General features: G+C 40.8%; 2 protein-coding genes across 6 annotated transcripts; one reads left to right on the top strand and one right to left on the bottom strand.

The window, feature by feature from the left end:
- Positions 1 to 2,197: 2,197 nt before the first annotated feature.
- On the top strand, positions 2,198 to 17,358 carry itgb8 (integrin, beta 8). 5 transcript variants are annotated; one of them, XM_057355458.1, is made up of 15 exons: positions 2,198 to 3,822; positions 4,618 to 4,703; positions 5,421 to 5,577; positions 5,662 to 5,908; positions 7,117 to 7,282; positions 8,084 to 8,239; positions 8,335 to 8,430; positions 8,800 to 8,889; positions 9,268 to 9,411; positions 11,250 to 11,625; positions 12,010 to 12,232; positions 12,525 to 12,628; positions 12,731 to 12,841; positions 14,699 to 14,853; positions 15,083 to 17,358. In XM_057355458.1, exons 1-15 carry the CDS (start codon positions 3,729 to 3,731, stop codon positions 15,206 to 15,208), a joined length of 2,331 nt encoding a protein of 776 aa, XP_057211441.1. In that variant the 5' UTR covers positions 2,198 to 3,728; the 3' UTR covers positions 15,209 to 17,358. The 5 variants fall into 5 exon arrangements, with proteins under 5 accessions (XP_057211441.1, XP_057211440.1, XP_057211443.1 ...); XM_057355457.1 differs by having other exon boundaries at positions 2,199 to 3,822; positions 8,081 to 8,239; positions 15,083 to 17,357; XM_057355460.1 differs by having other exon boundaries at positions 3,720 to 3,822; positions 4,539 to 4,703; positions 8,081 to 8,239; positions 15,083 to 17,357.
- Positions 17,359 to 17,964: 606 nt separating this feature from the next.
- sp8a (sp8 transcription factor a) lies at positions 17,965 to 20,437 on the bottom strand. Its single transcript, XM_057355127.1, has 2 exons — positions 20,382 to 20,437; positions 17,965 to 19,869 (listed from the first exon to the last, which is right to left on the bottom strand). The coding sequence occupies exons 1-2, from the start codon at positions 20,400 to 20,402 to the stop codon at positions 18,649 to 18,651; spliced, it is 1,242 nt and encodes a 413-aa protein (XP_057211110.1). The 5' UTR covers positions 20,403 to 20,437; the 3' UTR covers positions 17,965 to 18,648.
- Between the last annotated feature and the right edge of the window lie 3,249 nt (positions 20,438 to 23,686).

Genomic DNA, 23,686 nt, shown 5'->3' with positions numbered 1-23,686 from the left:
AAGTCCAGCCGCTATGAAAGCATGAAAAGCATGTGGTTAGCCATGACTTTGTTTGCTGGGATAGTAAAACATGCTAAAACTCACCACAAGGTGACTTTTGCAATGGATATAGTGCTTTTTAACCTGACGCTCGATTATAGTGTGACGTAAAGACAAAAAATGTGAATAACAGGATACTACAGAATCCTGTGGGTTTATTTGCGTGTCACATAGCCAAAGTGAATCCCAGAGGGTCAATATAAGTGCATTTTTATTTGCTATTTAATCTCATTAAACCTGTCGAAATCATCAATCATATTTCGCTTCAAAATCAAAAAATATAATTTATTAAAATAAAGCTCCCGTTTTACCCCTAAATGCTCGGTTAACTTAAAAACTCTTTAACTCTGTTACAATAAAAATAAGAATTATTAATTTGTTCAAACAAAGCATTTAATAAAAGTCATTACAACCAATACTGTCATGACTTACTGTATAAAAAAAATTGGGTCGCGATAAAAAAACTCACCGTATTTTTTCCCTTTGATTTCTTTTAGATGTTTTTTTAGATTCACCCACTTAATACTCTGAATAATCTAATAATGTAAATTAGCTGTTAAGATGGTGTGAAGATTCATTAATCAATCGGTAAAGAAGAATCAGTCCGTGTGGGTGTGTTTTCTGGTTTCAGGTCTATAAATATATTTTGTGTTAATAAGTTTCAGTGTGATAAATGGCACGATCTAAAAGGGGAATTCAAAATATATTCCCCGTAAAAGGTACCATCGGAGGCGTCTGTAAATAACGCCGCTGATCTTCTAACCTTCTAAAGGTCATGGTTGTCACAAAATCAGTAGTTCTCTTGGTTGTTTGGCCGTAACATTTTTAAACAGATAATTCCGTATAGTGGAGAGATGAGACTCCAGCTGTGTGTTTGTGGCAAGTGTGTATTCTGTGAACCTGTTCATCTGACCTCTGTGGGAAAACTACAGATTGATGCCTGCAGGAGCCAGTTAGCGGATTAGAGCCGTCGCTGTGAGGTCATCATAGCCGAATGAATGTTACGCTGTGTGAGGTATGACAGCCTGAGTTATGTTGACCTTTGACCTGCATGTTAAGGACATTCTTTACTTTGTCCCATCTACCGTGAAAATAAAGCATTGCATTTGGCCAAAATGAAGTGTATTAGAAAGCATCTGCATTTATAAGTTACCAAATACACATACAGTACCTTAAAATACTGCCTACATAGTGAGCTTGCTGTATTTTTCAACAGAGCTCATGTACACTACGCTAAACAACAGTAAGTATTATTGCGTGCATGTTAAGAGATGCATGTTTAAAATATTATGGGTAAAAAATATAATTGCCTTTTTTCACCCTAACGTGGTTCCAAACCTGCAACTTTTTCTTCTGGAACCCAAAAGAAGATATTTTGAGAAATGTCTCAATGGTTTTGTGTTCATACAGTGGAAGTCAATGGAGTTTAGTGTTGTTTGGTTATTGACATGCTTCAAAATATCTTCTGTGTTCTGAAGAAGAAAGACACACAGGTTTAGTATGACATGAGGATGACTAAATGATAAAGTAATAAATTATAAAAAAAGATATTATTTTTGGGTCAACTATCTCTTTAACTCATCTGCTTGAAGGTGCCTTTAAAAGTTTGTGTTTAGCAGATTTAATGAAATGTCTTTGGGCATCCGGTGAGCAGTCAAAAGTGACTGTGACAAGAATGAAAAATGCCATAAGATGATGATCTCACATTCACATGTTAATGTTAAACTAAGTAGTTTTTAACGTTTACAGCTTCAGTACATTAGTTAAACTGTGAGATTAATGATTAAGTAAAACAGGGATGCTGTCAGAGCCTTTTAAAGCATTTAACATGCCAGTATAGCAAAATAACCCTGATGCTGACCAGAGAGCCCTGTTTGTTTGGGAGTTTGACAGAAAGCCCCAGCGGGTCAGCGGTTAGCCCGCAGCGGGCAGACCCACGGTCAGACAGGGGGAATGTGATATATTGTGGCAGGAGATTAAACCAAACCAGCGTGGTCTAAAAGCCCATCCGACCAGTAAGAAAAACAGACCGAGAACATCAAACTGGGGGGAAGGGAACCATAAATACCAGTGGATCTCATCTAACCTACCCATACAGTACCAGTCAACTGTTTGGACACGTTGTTTCTTTATTCTTAGGATTTTTTTTATTTAAACAAACTTACTTTTTCTAATCTAGATTAATAAAGAAATGCATAAGACATCACTGATTAAATGGCATATAATGCACCCAGATATCATTCTCTCTCTTTCTCTCTCTATTGGCAAGACAAAAAATAGAACGTACTGCCATAGCATTTGCAAGTGTAACAAAGAATAAAACACAGTACAACTCTCTCTCTCTCTCTCTCTCTCTCTAACATTCATTCCAGCTCATCTCTGTGAAAGTCCTGGGCTCCTCAACCGGGACATGTCCCACATCTTTGACGCGGTCCCTGTTGTCTAGAGAATAGGAGACATCATTGTCCTCCCCTCCACCCCACAGAGTGAAACACATTCAGGGTGATGGGAAGGATGGGCTGTTTGTCTTGATTCTTCACAGTTTATTATGTAGAACTGAACAGTCAACAGGCTCATTAAAGATCTATAAATGACGACTGGGCAGCTCGATGTAAAAGATACTTTTTCAGCCTCAATGCCAATTCTGTCATTGGCTCAAATCCCAGTTAGGGTGAATTAGGGTAAAATGGGACACAATTTTAAACATGAATTTTATTAACAAAAAGTGTCACCATACTTCTATACAAGTTAGGTCTTATGGCTCAAAACGATGCTTTGCATGAAAAACATTAAAATATTGCATGTCAAGGTTTGTCAACGCTATTAAATGTCTGGTGACCAATCATTATGACCAGACAATACTTTGGAATGACATCAGGGTGAGTAACTGATGACAGAATGATTATAATTGTGTTATAACTGTGTGGGCAAATCTCCCCTTTGTTTAATGCACTTGACTCTGTTTGAATTCCCCAAAAGACATTAAACACATGCTCACAATCTTTCCATCTTATTCACATTCATGCAATTGACAGGCTCTCTTATCCAAAGCTGCATCAGTTTATGCATTTTATTTGTGACCAGTATGCGTGTACCCATAACCTTCTAACGCGATGCTCGACCAGTCGAGTTACAGGAACACATGTCATTTGGTTCTTCATACAGAAGAAATGACGACAACAACAGAAGTGGAGCATTATGCTGGGCGCATTAAAATTATACTGTTATGTCCCCCCGCCTCCAGTGCTACTGTAGTCTTATTTCAGATGAGCTTGTGGGTCGTTACCATAGTGGCGACTGACTCGGTGCGCGTTCACGTGGCGTTTACTTTCACAATCACTGCAATGAACAACGAGCCGTTTCATTGTGTCGTCAAACGGGCCGAACTTATGACGCACAGAATGTGACATTTTGCGCGACGATACGAAGAAAAAGCGGAGCGTCACCTGCGCGTTTGGATATACCGCGCCCGGCGATGCGCGGCCGATGTGCAGAAGCGCGCAACTCCACCGCGCTCTATCTAGGTTTGGGAATCCGGATTAAGAGGTCATCGTCTGATCAAAATCGCCCTCCTTCGTTCGGGCACATCTGACGTGTTCCCGGGGGGTTTTCCGTTGCGGTTCGGACCCTGTGGCACTGACGCGTCGGTCACAAACGCGGACACACGCTCTCTGTCTCTCAATGCTGCTATGACTTCGTGCACGCGTCGATCCCGCGATCTGATTCCTCCTGGCGTCTCCGTGCTCATCTCCGCGCTGCTCGTGCTCGTCAGTTGTGATCCGGGTAAGTGTGACTTTACGACACCCGACTGTCACCCTCTCATTGTTTTGTCCTTGCCTTGCTTATGGCTGATGCGTTATCGTGGGATTAATCACAATGTATGGAAACTAATCAGGTTCTTGTGGGGCAAGTTGTCACATCCTTATTTATTTAGGATATGAGTCAAAAGTTTAAGTTTAGTTCTGGTTTTGTATGTTGTTTATAGAATCAACTGTAATATCAAATCGCTGTTTTTTATATTTTTTCATTTTTCTCTGTTTTTGTTGGTTCATGAATTATTTTATTTGTTAATATTAATCATTAGATTTTTTTACTGTATGTTGGCAGAAAAGCTCATTATTTATTATATAACTTTTATATTTGAGATATTCGATATTATAGCAATAAATAGCATATAATCATATTGGATGTATAATCTGACTGAACACCTGCTCCATGACTGATGCTTTGATGTGAGCATCACTCTGAAGGTCATTATGGCATTGAATCACTACCAGTAGTTTTATAAAGCTCTTTCATTTTTAATGCCATATAAATAATTAATTTCTCTATATAGGGTTGTGTAACCAAAAACGCCCCACAACAAAACTACATTTACGGAAGTGCAAGAATAGAGAATTGCTTGTGCATGTATTGACATTTCTCTCATCTCATATTCAGTGTATTTGAGAATTTGCTGTGAGTCTCTTTCTGAACACACTGCTGTTGTATTTTCGCAGGGACCGTGTAACACACAAAGCCCTGCTGCGTTTCAGCTCTTGTCCATTCATGTGTAAATGCGTCTCTTTGCTTGTTTAGCGGATAACCACTGCTCGTCTGCCCTCATCTCCACATGTGAAGATTGTCTGAGACTCGGCCCTGAATGCGCCTGGTGCTCTCAAGAGGTAATGTGTGTGTGTGTGTGTGTGTGTGTGTGTGCTCTGTGAGCGTGCAAAGTGCTTGTTTTGTCTTTTGGCGATAACACTATAGTTCCCTGCCCAATGTGAAGAGCCCTCGCTTCTGTTCCGAGTGTATTTTTATTATGTAAAGTATACCAGACCCACAGAATTCTTCGGAAGCTTATGGGGGAATTTTGTGTCGACGGTCCTGGTTGGTACGGACTGGACACCTCAAAGACCTTCACTGGATGTAAAGGTTTTTCAAGGGTTATTCTGCACCTTAGGCTTCTTATGAAGAACCTGTTTGTCTGTTGGGGGTTCTTAAGTTGAACTATGAAGATCTTCAGATATTTAAAAGTTCTTGGTTACATTAATGTTTTTAAATAAATGAAACGGCTCTCTTTGTTTTATGTTGCTTTATGAATATAATAAAATTCTGTCGTTTCCAAAATGAAAATCAGATCTTGTTTGCGCTGCTGTTTTCCTGAGAACGGTCCTTTAACTGAAAGCCTCTCTTTGTGAATAAAGTCATGCATATTCCTGGGATTGCGGTTTAGAAAATAAATTCATTAAATCCGTGCGGTGCGTCGAGAATAATCCTGACCGGCATCTCAACGATGCTGGTTTAGGGAGTGAGATTTGTGTAGTTGAAAAATAAAAGCACCCTTCACAAGGCTGGTCCTGTTGACCTTTGACCTCTTGATGCTTTGTTTCCTTTGACAGAGGTTCCTAAGCCAGAGATGCGGATCTGTCGCTGACCTGCGGCTCACGGGTTGTCAAGAGGAGTTTATGGAGAACCCGGATGTTAAAGTTGAGGTGAACGCCACGCTCGACAGCTCACAGGTGACGCCCAGAGAGATTACCATCCACCTGAGACCAGGTAGTGTTCCACCTGAGCCACCAATCTTCGTGAAACGTCTTTAGACGCTCCACTGACCAGCTGTGTTGTGTCATGTCGTCTCAGGGAGCGATGCGAGCTTTGTGGTGGAGGTACGACAGTTGGAGCGCTATCCTGTAGATCTGTATTATCTGGTGGACGTGTCTGCATCCATGCAGGAGAACTTGGATCGGCTGAAGACCGTGGGTCTGGCTCTGTCTCATCAGATGAAGGAACATTCCAGTGATTTCCGGGTTGGATTTGGGTCTTTTGTAGATAAACCAGTGTCTCCGTACATCGACGTTCACCCCACTAAACTCGTGAATCCTTGCAGGTAAACATGATGGAGCAGCAGCGAATCTCTCATGTGCAACATCAAGTTTCTCGAGCTGTGATTGAGCAACTTTACGCAGGTTTATTGGAAAGGGAGTTTTATTCTTTTTCGTTTGAAGAGATTATCATGTCTAGTTCTCTCAGATTGTTTTTTTTCCGGTGATATCTACATGTTGTTGTCTTTTGTAAAGTTCATCGTATCTTTCTTTCCGGGAAACTTTCAACCTTGATAGTAATGCTCAGTCGAAACAAAAAGATCTTTTTTTGTAAGAATGTTCAAACAGTATTTACCAGAATCTAGTACTGAAACCATCTGAGCTGTTGTTAGATGTGATAACAGTCTGTGATGCATTTTATTCCTCACAATATTCATGGTGAAGATGACCCAGAGGAAAATATTCTAACTCTCTTTTTCTTTTCTTGGGAAAGGTCTTGATGCACATAAAATGTTCGCATAAAAACTGGACTGGACTGTGATACTTGTGCATACATCTGACAAGCTATTTAATAAAGTCAAATAGAGTCTTAAAGGGACAGTTCACCCAAAAATGCAAATCCTGTCATCATTTACTCCCCCTCGAGTTGTTCCAAATCTGTAGAAATGTCTTTGTTCTGATGTTTGTAAGAATGCTTATAACCAAACAGTTCTTGGACCTCATTGACTACCATAGTAGAAAAATTGCTTCATAAATGTCTTTGTTCTGTCGAACACAAAAGAAGATATTTTGAAGAATGCATACAGTTCTGGGGCACTCTGGTAGTCAAGGGGTCCAAGAACTGTTTGGTTACATTCTTCCAAATATCTTTCTCTGTGTAGAGAAATTCATAAACATTTGGTACAACTCGAGGGGGAGTAAATTAAACTTTCATTTGTGCGTGAACTGTCCCTTTTAGGTTTTTAGGGGAAAAAAACATCTTATTTAGGGCTCTGTTTGTTTGTTTAGGAATAAATAAACATGGCTCTCGCTATGAACATTAGCTTGGAAGCTGGCGCGGCGTTAAAAAGCAAAGGGAAAGATGATGCCGTCTTGACGCTTCTGTGTGTCTTTGTTGTTGTTCGTAGTGCCGGTGAAAGCTGAATGCTCATCGGTGACTCCAGCAGTATAAATTCAGCCCGGGATCCCCTGAATATATTCACTGTGATCTCATTCTCAGTAGTGTGGGAATGTGCTGATCTAATCTCACCCGTCTCTCTCTCTCCGGTCACAGTGACTATGAGGTCCACTGCAGGCCCGCGCATGGTTTTATTCACGTTCTGCCCGTCACGAAGAACATGACGGAGTTCACGCGTGTTATCCAGGAGCAGAGGATCTCGGGAAACATGGACACGCCGGAGGGCGGATTTGACGCCATGCTGCAGGCCACCGTTTGTAAGGTGCGTGCTCGCTTCGTGTACCATACACTATGCATACTTCAATGTTTGTAGTTCTGTCCTCTTGCATGGACAGAATAGTGTGAAGTCATCAGTTAAAAATGGCTCCAGTCGTCCTGCGTCGGGGTGACTGTTTGTGTGTCATCAAGAGTTTATTTTCTTCTGTGGTCATCCTGGAGACGGCAGGTCTCAGGTCAGTACTGCTATCTGTCCTCGGGAATGGAAACAATGCCTGACGGCTCTATAGAATGACACACTCGCCACACTTACAGAAACCAGCGTATTCAAAGCATTGCTGAAGAGCTGAACGCGTCCATCTCACTGGTCTGTTAACATGGGATGATGTCATCGGCGATGTCCATGCGGCCATTGGTAGAGGAGTGTAAGATCCACCCAGCAGGACGGCTGGATTCATATCAACAAAAGACTCTTTATGGAGTTGAGTTGCTGGGAGTTTTGTGTGAATCTGATAAATGAAAACTTCCTGAAGGTTCCGCCAGTGACCTCGAAGGAATCTTTATAACATTGAAACCCACTGGCATGATGGAGATGTTTGCTTTGGCGCATACGGGTCTCAGGTGGAATATTCATCTGCGCTTAGCCTCCCTTCTGTTGTTTTTAAAGATTACACCGTGCGTTCGCTGTGTCCAGCGGTTGTAACTTCAAAATAAAAGTCATGTTTTCGGAGCTTCTGTGTTAGTCAAACATTACATATCACCTTTGTAGCTAAAAACGCTGTTGTGTGGAGCTGAGCAATCGTGCGAAGTCAAGTCGATTGTAAACTCAGATTTCTTTCTACAGAAGGACATCGGATGGAGACCGGAAGCCAAACATCTGTTACTGGTTATGACCGATCAACCCTCTCATTTGGCTCTGGACAGTAAACTGGCCGGTATCGTTGTTCCTCATGACGGCCGCTGCCACCTACAGGATAACATCTACTCTCAGACATCGACTATGGTAAGGTCAGCAAAGGGGCCAAATGCATTATTGCAGGAATGAAATGCATTTAATGAAGGCATTCAAGAAATAAAAGCAAACCGTTGGCTTTCCAGGAACATCCATCCATCGGTCAGCTGGCAGAGAAACTTCTGGAGAACAGCGTTTACTCTATATTCGCTGTGGATCAGTTGCAATATCGGTGGTATGAGGTAATTTCTCCTCCATCAGCAGTCATCCATGCTTTTTACAAGAATGATTTCAGCGTGTTGATGAATCACCTTTTGATTCATTCTTCGCTTTGTTGAAACCGCAAAGCAGGCGTCTCGCGTGGAAGTGAGCGGTGGCTACGATCACATCTCACGTCAGATATCAATGTACACAGTCCTTTGAAAGTTCAAATCATTCGTATGATTTATTTTTTTATTCTATGTAAGATGGTCACGTTCACACTAAGCCGGCTTTACTTTCTTTGGTCATTTACGGCAATCCACCAATTCTGAATATTCCTTTGATAATTATTCTCTTAAAACTACAGACGCAGAAATGCCGCACATGTTTTCTCTCTCATCTCTGCACAGGATCTGATGAACTTGATTCCAGGCAGTTACGTGGGTCGGCTGTTTCCCAAAGCATCTAATCTTAAGGATTTAGTGGTGCATGCCTACAAGGTAAACACGACCACGACTTTCTCTTTCCCTTTAATATCTGCATCCACACAAGCACAGTTCGGTGGGAAGGTCAGAAATTCCCCCTGAACGTTTCCTAACACTCACATTTGTTTACCGTCTCGCAGTTTGACTCACAATCTGCTCAGGCATGCGTTTAAGATGAGAAGTAATCTCGCTGTGGGTACAACAATGCATTGTCCTCCCCAAAATCCGCTGATCCGGGCGAACAGAAGCCTGCTTTATAAACGGCCAGCTCCAATCGCTGATCGGCACAAAGACGCTATTTTTAGGCCGTCCTCTTTTTCGCCAGGAACCTGCTTATAGGTTGAGACAATGGAGTCTTTCTCAAGCTCCGCTCTCGTCTGTGTTCTCTTTCAGAAGCTGCTGTCGGATGTGGAGCTGCAGGTCGGGGTGGAGGGCGGCCAAGCTCACAGGTTCCGGGTGAACGTGACGGCCTTTTGCCCCAATGGATCATCTGTTTTCGAGAACACTAAATGTTCCAGCGTTCAGCCCAAACAAACAGTACGAAAACTTTTCAACTCAGATACATCTGTTTTCAGTAGAGGGAACAGAGATGTTGAGGTTGATATCGAGCTGAACAACAAGGCTTTTCTTAAATGAACAGTTCGCTCAAAAATTTACTCACCTTCGAGTTGTTCCAAATCTGTAGACATTTATTTGTTCTTATGAACACAGAGAAAGATATTTGGAAGAATGATTATAACCAAACAGTTCTTGGACCCCTTTGACTACCAGAGTAGGAAAAATTACTTTATCATTTTGTTGTTCTGTTGAACACAAAGGAAGATATTTTGAAGAATGTTGAAGAATTGTCATTTTTCCTACTCTGGTAGTTGTCGTGATTCTACCTCATCATGTCATGTCTATGTTGGTTATGGGACAGAATCACGGCAGGATCCCTTGTTATGTGTGGAGAGTCTTTTTGACCCTTTCGGTCTTCGATACTCTCTCCGGTCTTTGTCTGTTTTCCCGCCCTTTTGTATCCCTCGTTATTGCTTGTTGATTAGTTCATGTCTCACACCTGTTCCCTCTTGATTTCCTCCCCTTTATATAGTCCTCATGTTTCATTGTCCTGGGCTCTGTCATTGTATCCGTACTGTACTTCGTTCCATGTGGTGGTTGTGCCTTGTCTGTGTACACCAGTGTTTTGTCCTTGGATTTACCGTGGTGTCCGTTCAAGTTTGTGAGTGTGTTCCTGTTCTGTTAGTTTATGTATTTTGCCTTATTTAAGACGTTGTGTCGTGTTCTGTTTAGTTTGTTTTTCCCCACCGAGGGAAGTGTTTTGTTCCGGTTTGTATTTTAGTTCGTTCTGGTATTGATACCCCCTCGTGGGTTTTTGTTTTGTGTTTTTTTGTAAGAATAAAAACCTTTGTTAACCCCATCACTGCTTGCCTGCAATTGGGTTCTCTTCCTCTCGCACACGATTCCTGACAGTAGTCAGTGAAGTCCAAGAACTGTTAGGTTAAAAGCATTCGTCCAAATATCTTTCTCTGTGTTCATCAGAACAAAGAAATGTATACAGGTTTGGAACAACTCGAGGGGGAGTCATTCATGACAGAATTTGCATTTTGGGGGAACTATCCCTTTAAAGGAACAGTTCACTCAAAATAAAATTTCACAAATCGTCTCTGGAGATGTTTAGTTTATGCGTATGATGTCATTCAATGCGTATGATGTCATATGTGCATATGTAGCCATTCTCTGCATATGATATCAGTATGTGCATATCAATCCGTCTGTATGATGTCATCCTATGTGTATGATGTCATTAGTGCGTATGATGTTATTCAATGCGTATGATGTCATATGTGCATGTGTAGCCATTCTCTGCGTATGATGTCATTATGTGCATGTCATCCTATGTGTATGATGACATTCAGTGCGTATGATGACATTCAGTGCGTATGATGTCATTCAGTGCGTATGATGTCATTCAATGCGTATGATGTCATATGTGCATACGTAGCCATTCTCTGCATATGATGTCATTCTGTGCATGTGATGTCATTCTTTGCGTGAATACAGTATGTATGTGTGTGTCTATTTCACATTGGCAGTGTCGTCATGTGACTATTGAAAGCCTGTGGAGGCTGTTAGTCTGCTTCTAAATGACAAGTCCGTGTGTTTTAAACAATCGTGTGACGTGTGTAAACATTGTTAACATAACAGAGTGGACACAGATTGTGTCGGGTGGATGTTCCGGGTCATTGCGAGGGCATTTGTGGAGTTCTTGTAATCACTGTTTACGTACATGTATTATCGTTCAAGTAAGTTGTTTAAGTTTCAGTTTCTGTGTTTCTGTTACTGAAGTTTGTGTAACGTGTCGGTCTCCTCCGCAGGTCTTCTTTAATGTCACGGTTGGAATGGTCTCCTGCCCAGCGCCAGAGGGGGGTGCCGATCAGGAGGTGGTGATTTCCGTCAGGCCGGTGGGATTGAACGAGTCTGTTACCGTTCGAGTCCGACAGGTCTGTGGGTGTGGCTGCACAGAGGCGGGTCGTTGTCATGACGACTCAAATTCTACAGCTTGCTCTGAAGATATGGGGAAAGGGATGGATGTCTGTAGAGAGGACGGGACGAAACCTGTGTGCAGCGGGAGAGGAACCTGTCGATGTGGCACGTGTGTATGTGATTCCAGCAGACTGGGAAACATTTACGGGAAGTTTTGCGAGATGGACGATTTCTCCTGCCCGTATGAGAGAGGTCTGGTGTGTGGAGGTGTGTGGACAGTATGACAAAAACATCATCATGTTAAGAAACGTTCCATCACAGTAATGGTATTAATCAAAATGATCAAAATTCACTTTTGTTTTTGAAAATAAACATTTCTGTATATTTGATTTGTTTTTAATATTGGTATTACCATATTTTAGATAACCTAGTAAGTAGGCCTACTTCACAAAAGATACTTCATTGTATTATTTTTTCTATGGATTTAAAAGCTGAAAACATCAAATCCTATCAATAAATAATCTCATTTTGTGTCTGAGCACAGTTTGAGAAACTCTTGAGAAAGTGTTGGAAAGTGTTGCTAAAGCTTCAAATGTGGGTATTTCCCAAAACGTTCATCTTGATTTATTGTGTGTTTTTTGTGTGTGTCAGGACGCGGGCAGTGCGTTTCAGGTGAATGCGTGTGTCAGCCCGGTTTCACGGGCAAGACCTGCGACTGTCCCGTCTCCACGGAAACCTGCGTGTCAGATGACGGATCGATATGTGGCGGTCTGGGAAAGTGTGTGTGTGGCAGGTGTGTGTGTGATGACCCCCGGCGCTCCGGGACGTTCTGCGAGAAGTGTCACACCTGCTACAGCTCCTGTCTGTCTCACTGGTAATCTCGCTCTTTTATTTAAACATGCCGCTGATGTCATCGATGGGTTCGATCACCTGTCAGTCAAACTACGACAGTCAGGTGTTCACTGCCGTAGCAACTATAACTAATGTGCTCACAATTGCAGTGATGTCTGTTTATTTATAAAAAATATATTTTTATTTTTGACTATTTCAGTAAGAAGAAGTATCATGCTAGAATAGTAAATGATCTTTTATTCAATTTGGTTTCACTTCTGCAAATGATGCAGAAGATTCAGAAGTAACTCAGTATCTCTCTCTCTCTCCATCAGGGGCTGCGTGGGCTGTCATCTGTCAAACAGACTCGGACCTCATGGTTTCCACCTTTGTAATCACAGCTGCACCCCATTGGTGGACTATGTTGATGACATCACAGGTAGGTGAGACCTCGCATCCGAATGAACACGGACCAATGCGCTGTGAGCTTGATGCTGAAAAGAAGGTTGTCTTTGTTTGAATGATCTGTGATGTCGCTCAGAGCTGGTGAGAGGGAGTTACTGCCTGTATCTCGCCCCTGAGAAATGTCATTACCGCTTTCTCGTGGACGTGACGACAGACGGACCTCAGCTGCACATTAGCCGACATCCCGGTGAGGAAAAACGTTACTGGTTTATAAGGATGATGCCAGTTTGTAAGACGTTAAGGTTTTGTTGTTGTTTGAATTGTAACATCAGTTGAACGATCAACATTGTCTCAGATGTTGAGAGAAATGAAAATTGACACACACGTGTCATGTGGAAGTATAAGCACAGTTTGAGACGTTAATGAGATCTCTTCTGAATTTCCTTCACTGGAGTTGACTCTCACTTTTCCTCACATTCAGTTTGAGTAATTTAATTCCTTCTCGCTGATGTCCAGGAACAATAAAGAGATCTGACTTGCGATGACTCTTTCCTCCCTCGGTTTCGCCCAAATGTCACAGCGGACACGCCCCCTCTCTGTTTCTCACAAACAGCACGAAGCATTCTGTGTGCGATCCGCATTCTTTATCCTCGGCCTGATCTCCTGCTTCCAGGTCTCCACGGAAACCCCTTAAAATGGTACTTTATGGTCTTTGTGTCAGCGCTGGCCTGGATCAGAGCCGAGCTGAACACACACATCTATGCTGTCTATGGGCCGTGTGTTGGTCGGCAGCTGCTTTGGCGATCAGAGCCAGGCCTGAGGGAGACCACACAAACATCTGCCTCATGTTTAGCTTTCCAAAGATTTCTTTGGATAGTTTTTGTTTTAAACAAACTCTTTGTGAACTTAACCGTCACGTTTATGAAACACTGCAGAGCTCATCACCGACGGAACAAAATGTATTTAAAGGGATTCTGTCATCTGTCATTATTTACTCCCCCTTAAGTGGTTTCAAACCTGTTTACATTTCTTTGTTCTGATGAACACAAACACAGATAGCAACGGACATTTCTGGGACATCACGGACTACCAGGACAAATATTAAATACAATCTCTTTTTTTTGTTCTCTCGAACACAAAATGTGATATTTTGAAGAATTTAGGAAAACTGGCAGTTCTGGGGCACCTTCGACTGCCGTTTTGTTTTTTTCTACTATAGGAAGTCAATGGTGCCCCAGAAATGTCAGTTGCTAGCATTTTTCCAAATCTCTTTCTTTGTGTTCATCAGAACAAAGTCATTTATACAGGTTTAAAACAACTTGGGAGGGTGAGTAATTCATGCAACATTTTCCCTTAGTCTTCATTTTTTCTGAGATCTTTTCTGAGAGTTTTCTGAGATCTGTAATTTCTCAGATTTGTGTAAAGTCTCAAATGAGATCTCTTTAAAGTCTCAATTGTATCTTTGAGCAAAGAGATCAAATAAAGGGCAAACCGATGTTTTTACTAAAGTCCCCTGCAGTTGGTCTCTAACGTCTCGTTTGTTTCTCATAGACAGCAGAGAGATGAAAATGGAGACCAAACTGAGATGTTTTAAGTCAACTGCTCTGAAAAGAAAATACAAAATGAAGATCTCTTTAACGTCTCGTTTGTTTCTCATAGACAGCGATAAGATCGAAAGAGCAAACTGAGATTTTTGAAGTCACCTGCTCTGAAAATGCACAGTTGAGATCTTTTTAATGTCTCCTTTTTTACTCGTAGACAACGGTCGGAACCAAATCGAGACCAAACTAAGATGTTTGACGTATTGTAGTCTCTTGCTCTGAAAAGAAAAATACAGATCACTTTAACGACTAGATAGCAAAATGAGAAAATGTCTTTCCGCTTAAGTTGCCGATGAGACATCAAAAATGTCTTAAAGACGCAAAATGCAGAGATCTCAGTATGAACTCCGAGACTTCCCATTTGTCTCGTCACTCATTTTTGGAAAAACATCTGAGACAGACTGATATCTTAATGAAACATCACTGAGTTATGAATGAGCAACATCTGAGCAAAAAATATTCCTGTTGACAGAAGTGATTTCTTTTGTTTTTCCGTGTGTCAGTGTGTGTTTGGGGTCAGAGATCAGTTAAGACGTTCCTCAGCACTTTCCTCCTGACGTTGATGTTGGGTATCGGTCTGCTGGCTGTAGTCAGTCATTTACTGAGAACAAGAAACTGCGCATGGCAGAAAAACCCCAACCAGCAGTCTGATTGTAAGGTACAGTATGATATCTGTCCGTATGGGATTCACAAAATCTTTTTCATCGGACTTTTGTTTTCATGTGCTCACACTAACGTTGAATACTAGATATAATAGAGTAATAGAATAAAATTGTACCCAAAGTATTAAAGATCCTAAAGTACAGAAAGCGACTGTGACCAAGGCAATTTGCTTTAGAATATTTCTATATCTGAATATTTCTAATCATGTTTATGTCTGGATACAGGATTCTGCTTATGGTCCTACGACCAATGAGAAGACGATAACGTACAGGAGGGACCGCCTCCCGAACCAGCCGGTAGAAATCCACTCACACATATCCAAGAAGGCGCTAACTAATGCGTGGCAATGACAGGGTCAAAGGTCACGCCAGAAACCAATCACAATCCATCTCTCTATTTACAAAGCACTTAGATGAAGCAATAACTTTTTGCTAGGGATGTAATTTATGATGTTAAATGGCATTAAATATTTCATCATTCTCTGATGGCACACAGGGTGAGAAGGTGAAGTGCAAGCTAAACGGTACAAAAACCCACAAATTAAACTTTTAGACCCATTCAATTGAATATATCGGCCAGTGACCTGTGGGGTTCTCCTTGCATATTATATTTTTTGATGATCTTTTCAGAGGTACAGTGTTTTAGATTTTGTGAATAATTGTGAGAATGTTGTTTCTTTAATTTTATTCGGCAAAACACTACAGAATCTGGATATGCTAAGTATGAAGCCGTACTATACTACAGCAGTATGTCTGCAGCAAATGTTCTGTTGTTGCTTCTAGATTTGACCAAATGTGAGGGTACAAGCAGAGTACACTGTGTGAGATACTGTATCCCACAATGCAGTGCGCTCGACATCCATTCACAGTTAGTTCGCCTCTTTTTTTTTCACGTTTTTCACAACCAGAGGCTGTGCAGTATTTTTCATTTAGGAAATTTTACTGTGACTGACGACAGCGATTGAAATGTTGACTGTTTCAAGGTGCCGGATACATCAGTGTGTCTGAAGCGGTCGCATGTGGCATCTACCTATACTTATTTCTGGCTTGTCAAAATGAGGTCGTGTGACAATACTACTGCAATTGCAATTAGCATCGCTAATATACCGTTTGACACGTTTATTGTGGCATACAGCACACTGTTTTAGTTTTCTAAAGCCTGTATAAACTGCACAGCGTGCTTACATTCCATTCTGAACATAACCAGTGGGGAAAATCCCTGACCTGCTGTCTGGGGTTAGTCTTCCATCTAGTGTTCAACACATATATAACGTTCCTAACAGCTCTCCGTGTAGCGGTTGATCTGGATTCTTATGTGGCATCTTGATTCTGAAAGTGCCAATCAGGTTCCTTGAATATTTAAGCAAAATACAGAATAATTCTGCACTTTTTTTAACAGGTCTGGTTGTTCTGCATGTATACATGATTCCCTGGATAAACTGGAAATTTAGGGAGGTTTCTTCTCCCAGGACTACTTTACTGTATATTTAGGTTTGTGTAATGATTGTGAATGATTTGTTCTGCTGGTCAGTATTTATGTCTGTTGTCATGTACTACTGAGGCTCATTTTTGGGTACATAGTCTGTGGTCATTACTGCAGCATTCCTCTGGCTCTAATACATTCAGTTTTAATACAACGTTTACATCAGATAACACTAAACAAATATTTATTATTAGGGGTTTTTTTTGTCATAAATGCTTTTTATTTTTTACTACAGTGAACATGCTTGTAAAACAGTACAATTTGAGCATGTGTTGTAAAATGTACATTTGTCACTGGTTTGTAGTTTGTGTTTATGAATGTTTTCGCGGAAGTCAAGCGCAATCTTAATGTCTTCATGCCAGCCACTTTCTGTTACGCACTGGGGTCTGATTTCAGTCAAAAAGATCAGTTTCAATAGTTTCAATTAAAAACACCATCATGATTTTGTTTCTGTGGAATTTTTAGAAGTCTCATGAATAACATTTAGCTTGGGAGTTTATTATTAATATATAGTGCAACTATATAGCCATGTAAATCAAGTTAGACAAATTTGAAACTAGCCTTTTTTAATTGTGTTAAATCTTAAATTCAATATATAGTAAAACGTACACAGGTTATTATTGGCCAGAATTTCAGAATTCTGTTGTTTTATTTTCTGTTGTCAACTGTTCTTGTAGATCATTTCGTAGAGCACTGCATTAGCACATTTTAATAAAGTCATTCTAATGCACTGTAGGCGTAAGTCACTTTGGATAAAAGCGTCTGCCAAATTCATAAATGTAAATGTTCTTCTAGATTAAAATCAGTCATCAGTAGGAAGTTTGTGATGTATACATTTAATTTTGTTATTTTAAAATGTTCATTTGTATACTTTTATGTCTGAAGCAGGTCAAAGAGAGGCTCCTGTTTTTGAGCTGCACTTCCTGTAATGACCGCTAAATGGCGCCAAATACTCGCACTGAGTTTTAATGCCGCTCACACTTCGCATCTCGTATTTTTATAAATATAATAATTGTATATAATACTTTATTAAATATTTACTTAGGTATATTTTAAATTAAAATATCTTCTAATTTAATATTGTTTTACGTGAAGTTGATCTTGACGTGATTAATCAGTTTCATAGAAATAAAGCAGTTATGTAAATAAACAGATCATTTTCATTTTGTTTGTTTTAAGTTGATAGAGGTATGTATACATTTATTCGTATATGTGGTATGCCAAATATTTCTTGTTTTGTCTTGAAATGACCACACGTTTAAGTATTTTTATATTTTTGTAAGCATTAGCTTTCAATGCAGGCCTGCGTGTGATTTGTTTTTATTACGTTATGACGTCTGACATAAATTCTAAACTTTACATATGTTTGTTTCGTAGCATATACTCTCGTATATTAACTATGAATTAATTTCTAGCAATATAATGATAGAAATGTTTAAAAATATATATCTCACAAAAATAGTAGCTCTTCAAACAAATTTGACAAACATATGCGTGTTCGTGCATGGTTAAAACCCCCCTGAAAATACAACCCAGAGATCATATGTCCCAAAAACAGTCCAAAAAGCCAGGCCAAATCTGACTTTATTGCGAGTTTTTATATCTTTAAAGTAAACAGCCAGGAAATATAAATGCACAAGCTCATTTAAATAATAACAATAAAACAAAAGATAAACAGACTGATCGAGTTGATTCGATCCTAAAAATTATAAATATAGATTCAAAGTGCGACTCTGATAGACTTCAAAGCACAAATCAAACTCGATGATAAATAGGGTTTCCAGACAATTCTATATACAGCTTTTACTTTGCATCGAGAAAAGTTTCAGTTCAGTGTTATAACTGCACAAAGAAATTAAAATAATTTACAAACGTTGTTCGTTCGTAGGACACTTAAATGATGATTTCAAGTTTTCTTAAAATCTCTCCAAAGACTCACTGGGTTGGATGTTGTTTTTGTCACATTTCAACATTAAGAATCATAAAATGATTAAACACAGTTGTGCAGTTGTTGAGAAATAAACCCTTGATTTTTGTAGTTCGTTCATAAAGTGCCTCAATAGACGTGACGGAATGCAGAATGTGTTTACAAGAGCGCATACGGAAAAAGGTGAGCTCAAGTTTCTTACATATTCAGTTTTAAAGTTCAAATATTTATAATCTCTTATACCACCTGAGAGGGACTTTCTGCCAATGCATGATTGATAAAACTGACGTCTATTTTGACAAAACCATGATATTAACTAGAGAAACCAAAATTATTTGGTGCGTCCACGAGATGCGTGTTCCATCTTTTCATAAGTTTTGCTCAGTGACTGACGCCGTTCTGGACGGGTTCTGTGGTTTGGATCATTTCAGGGGACTGACAGGATGGGCTGCCCGGCACACTGTGTTCGCTGTCGGTATCACTGCCCTTTTTTATCCCGTTAGATCCGGGCTCGCCGGCGCTGTGCGTTTTCGCGTGTTTACTGAGGTGGTCGCTGCGCATGAAGCGCTTGTTGCACACCGGACAGGCGAATCTCTTTTCCCCGGTGTGTGTGCGTAAATGCCGCTGGAGCTCATCGGAGCGGGTGAAGCGCTTGCCACAAAACAGCCAGTTACAGACGAACGGCCTCTCCCCGGTGTGCCAACGCAAATGCGCTTTGAGGTGAGAGGTCTTGCCGTATACCTTTCCGCAGCCGGGAATGTGGCAACTGTGGAGCCCCTTTCTGCGCAGGTTGGCCCCAGCGGGCCCCAACCTATCCGCCTCCTGGCAGTTCGGACAGTCACAGGTCGCTCTGCCCGAGTACCGCCTGTTGGATGAGCGGGGGGATCCAACCAGGGGTACAGCAGGGGCTAAAACTGCACCATTGGCACCAGCTATTGAACACGGGCTGGTTTCCGGGTAGTTGGCTGATAACACCGGTTTGAATCCGTCCATCAGATGCTGTCCGCCCGTGAGAAGATGTGGAGACGGGCTGGCACTGAACGCGGAGTGAGTGAGGGGGGAATAGTCTGAGTTGTACCCACCCAGGGGCGAATGCAGAGAAGTCTGGAGCGCGGCCCCGTTTGCGCTTTGAACGTCAATCCAGCCGGCTCCCACATCCCACCAGGACGACCCGCTGCCGGTGCCCACGTCCCCTGCGGAGATTCCAGCGTGCGCGGATTTGAACCACGTCTCGTACGGGTGCGCAACGCTCATCCTCGGGTAAATCCCCTGTAGAGTCTCCACTTTAGAGATGAAGACAGACTGCGCGCTCGGGTCCTGAGAACTGTTGGCGACTGACGTCTGAAACACGGGGTAGTCGTTTCCAAACGGGCTGGTGGAGGTATTAGTGCCCGTCACAGAGAAGGAGCTGTTGGCACCGAAGGAATCGTTCCGTTGCGCGCCGAACGGAGATAGAGAACAGCTGCTGGGTGCTGCACGTTTCCATGGGTGAAAACCTGCTTTCCCAAACGAGCCGCTGTCCGAGGAAGGACTCGAGCCTCCGATTTTGTTACAGGTTGCTGCCAACATAGCCAATGGAGTGGATCCAACCCTAGGTTCCTCCTGAAGTCATAAACCACAGAGAGGGGTTATAGAACAAATATGGAAACGTCGAACTGTTGAGTAGCAAAATAGTTTATTTAACGACTATTCAAATATATGCTTAACTATAGGCTGTACGGCTGGACATTTACTGTATCTCTATTTAAAGGTACAGATTTACAACCAAAAAAGTGTTTTACAAACTTGTGTCATTTGGGAAAAAGGTTTTCTACGAACATTTTATGGCACAATTTACACTTTAACAACAAGAACTTTACGTTCTAATGGAACATAGCAAAAAAGATCTTATTTCTTCAAATAAATGTTAAAGTTATTCAAACAAAATCTTTCTTTTTAAGATAACAGGCTACTGCAAAAAGGATCCACCTGCAGGCCAGCAGCAATGCAGTTCTTGTAACCTAATGTAAACATATCGTACGTGAAGTTTAAATGTTTGCTTTTTCTCATTCGACTGAAAAATCCCCAGTACACACACATTTAATCTTCCCGCATGACAAGAGAGGTTTACTCACCCCAAGAAGTGAAGTTGCCATTCCACGAGTGTCCGCGTGCACCTGTGGAAATGTCTTTTAACAAGTCTCTCGGATGTTTTGGAAAAGCACAAATGTGTTCGGCTTTGTCTTTGAAGAGTCACAGGATCCCAATGTGACCAATCAGATCAGCTGAAACTGTCGGGAGCGCTGCGCTCGGTGATGTCATCTGCGGAGCGCTTTGGTGACGTGTTGTCCCGTCTTGTAATTCTTTACGAGTGGGAGGGGCGAGTGGGCGAAGCTTTCATGGACCTCATTTAATTGTTGGGGATACCCATGTAAGGATAACTAATCTTTTATGCTAATTAACTGAAGCTTCGTTTTCCTTAAGATTTTATTCTTAATTGCGCAAAGCAAAGTCACGTGCTAGATTTAGGCTACTACATGATCGTATATAATAATGTAAAAGCTTAATTATATTCGTTTAGATATGCTCTTTTTTCCTCCAGAAAACTCTTCAGATCTGTTTGGGATCATAGGTGCCCGGTGGGTCGGTGGAGGGCGTGGTGGGTCACACGAAGAGGTGGAAGTGGGTGTTGCGCGTTGGGTCAGCAGCTTTCCGAGCAAGTGGAAATGAAGTTCATCCACGATCTCTCTTTTTTATCTCATTCACAGAAGAGATAATGTTTGCGTAATTCACCGGTGGTAGTGTAAATGATTCGCTGTGGGCTGTTTAAGCGCAATTTTAGATGGAAACTACTACGATGTCTGTATGTTTTTCATTGTTGAAGAATTTCTCATATTAACTGAACAATGAAGGGAATAAACTAAATTTTAAATTGGCCAAAATATTGAAACAAATACAGTGGAGTTCGAAAACTGATTCGACTTGTAAAACTGTTTATTACTGTATGTTTCTATTTAAATATGATAGCCTACAAATGTCTTTGTTACATACTACTTCATTAGCACAACCATTTTAATTTTCAGAATTTAAAAGCCTGTAAGCCTGTACTTCAACATGCGCGCACCGGCATGGACTCCAGGTTTATGTCCTTGATGCTTTTAATGTTTTACCTATAAATTCTTATTTTTTGTTATTCACATACTTTTGGATTCCCCTGTAGCCAACTTGCTAATACAGTTTAGGAAAAAAGATTTATTTTTGTGCGTAACAGCATTTAGATGCGCACGAGCTCAAAGGGAGCCCAGATCAACATGCAGTGCACGTGTACATCAGGCGTTTAATTTGACTTTCAAATTTAATAAAGAGGTTGAGCTTTAATCACGCGCAGTTGTATTTGTTTGATATTAATCCTGACCGCGCTCGATCATTTTAACTGAGACTTTCACAATTAACAGAGATAAAGAATCAGACTCCGTCAAAAACATAACAAAAGCCTTTGGTTTTATTACACCAAATCTCAAGTTGTTCAAGCCTCAACAAAAATGCTATACCAAAAATACAATGTACATTTTGTGGTGTATTATTCTTTTTAATTTCGAAGTAATAGTTATTTTTATAGCCTATTAAAAAGAAACAACATTTTTGCTGCGTTTAAATTTCACACACCGACCAAAATTCAGATGTTTTTTACGGAACTATAAAGAAATTAAAGCAGCAACGTTACATTTTTTGCGCTTGAATTCAAATGAAGGGGTTATTAAGTTTCATACGAAATTCAGGGAAATCTGTCATAAAAGAAAAGAATAAAATATCGCTGCGTAACTCATCAGGCATCCAGGGATAAAGTTAAGCAGAATTCAGGGATCATGATACAGTGTGGCCTGACATGTGTGTGAGCAGATGTCTTTCTCCACGCGCATTCTTTCCCACACGTATATCTGCAAAGTCCCGCGTGGAACCTGTTCTCATAATAAGCGCATTATCACGGACCGCCGAGCACTGACAAAAACTGTGAGTGTGAGAGAGAGAGAGGCCTTCAATTGTTTGCTTGAGATTTTTAGATCTTAATAAATGCACACAGTTTTGTTCAACTTCATATATTCATGCCAATTTAATTTTAATGAGATGTTTCTGTAAATATCTTGACCCTTTTATTTATTTCACCCTTTTGGTTTACTTCACTCAATTTTGCTGTCTGTAAACCTGATTTCATTCCTCTGAACTGAAACATTTATGAACTTTCTCACCTTAATCAGATTGGGTTTATTACACAATACAACACGTCTTCTGTCAATCAGGGTTTGTGTCAAATAAGCGCGTGCGTGCGCGCGTGCGTGCGTGCGTGCGTGCGTGTGTGTGTGTGTGTGTGTGTGTGTGTGTGCGTGTGCGTGTGTGTGTGTGTTTGCGTGGTAAAGGTAAACCCTACTGTATGGGGACAAAATGTCCCCACAAAGATGGCAATATCCAAAATCCTTGTTCTTGAGGGGACATTTTTTTGTCCCCATGAGGAAACAAGCTTATAAATCATACAGAATGATTTTTTGTGAAAATGTAAAAGAGCAGACAGTTGTGTGTGATTGTTAGGGTTAGGGGGTGGGAATATGATATACAGTTTGTACAGTATAAAAACCATTGGAATGTCCCCATAAAACATGGAAACCCAACATGCGTGTGCGTGCGTGTGCGTGTGTGCGCGTGTGCGTGCAAGTAAGTGTATGACAAATTATTAACATGACAAAACTTCCCCAAAGGCATAGAGATGTTGTAATAGTGTTATTTATTTTGAAGTGTGTGTGCGTAAGTGTGTGTGCGTTAGTGTGTACTGGTTTAGCTATTTGTGAGGGCCAAATGTCATCATACCACAGTAAACTAATTGTGAACCCACTTGGTCCTCACTAAATAAAAAGGCTCATAATTCGGTCAAATACAGTTTTTTACATCTAGTGTCTTGCACATGTTTGTGTGATTAGCAGGTTTATGTGTTGGGGCAGGATTAGGGGATAGAATATATCATAAACCCGACATAAAATCAATGGAAGTCTATGTAATGTCCCCACTATTATAGTAATACAAACGTGTGTGCGCGCGCGTGTTGGAGCGGAGCCTGATTGACAGTTTCCTCTCATAAGGACGTGTCTTGTGCTGATGTGATGTGGAAGTTATTTGCTGTCTGTCATCATGAGAAAGGTGTGTGTTTGTGTGAGATGACAGAAGTGAATCAACAACAATTTTATTCATGTGATTTTAAAGGTCAGTGTTTTTCTCGAGCATTTTAACTAAACAGCAGAGCAAAAAAAGTTTTATTTATGATTAAAGGGATAGTTCACCCAAAAATGAAAATTCTGTCATCATTTACTCACCCTCAAGTTGTTCCAAATCGGTATAAATTTCCTGGTTCTGTTGAACACAAAATTAGATATTTGGAAGAATTCTCGGTTAT

Source organism: Triplophysa rosa, linkage group LG16 (assembly GCF_024868665.1).
Source record: "Triplophysa rosa linkage group LG16, Trosa_1v2, whole genome shotgun sequence".
In the NCBI taxonomy this organism is placed as follows: Eukaryota; Metazoa; Chordata; class Actinopteri; order Cypriniformes; family Nemacheilidae; genus Triplophysa; species Triplophysa rosa.
This window is presented reverse-complemented; position numbering and strand designations above follow the sequence as displayed.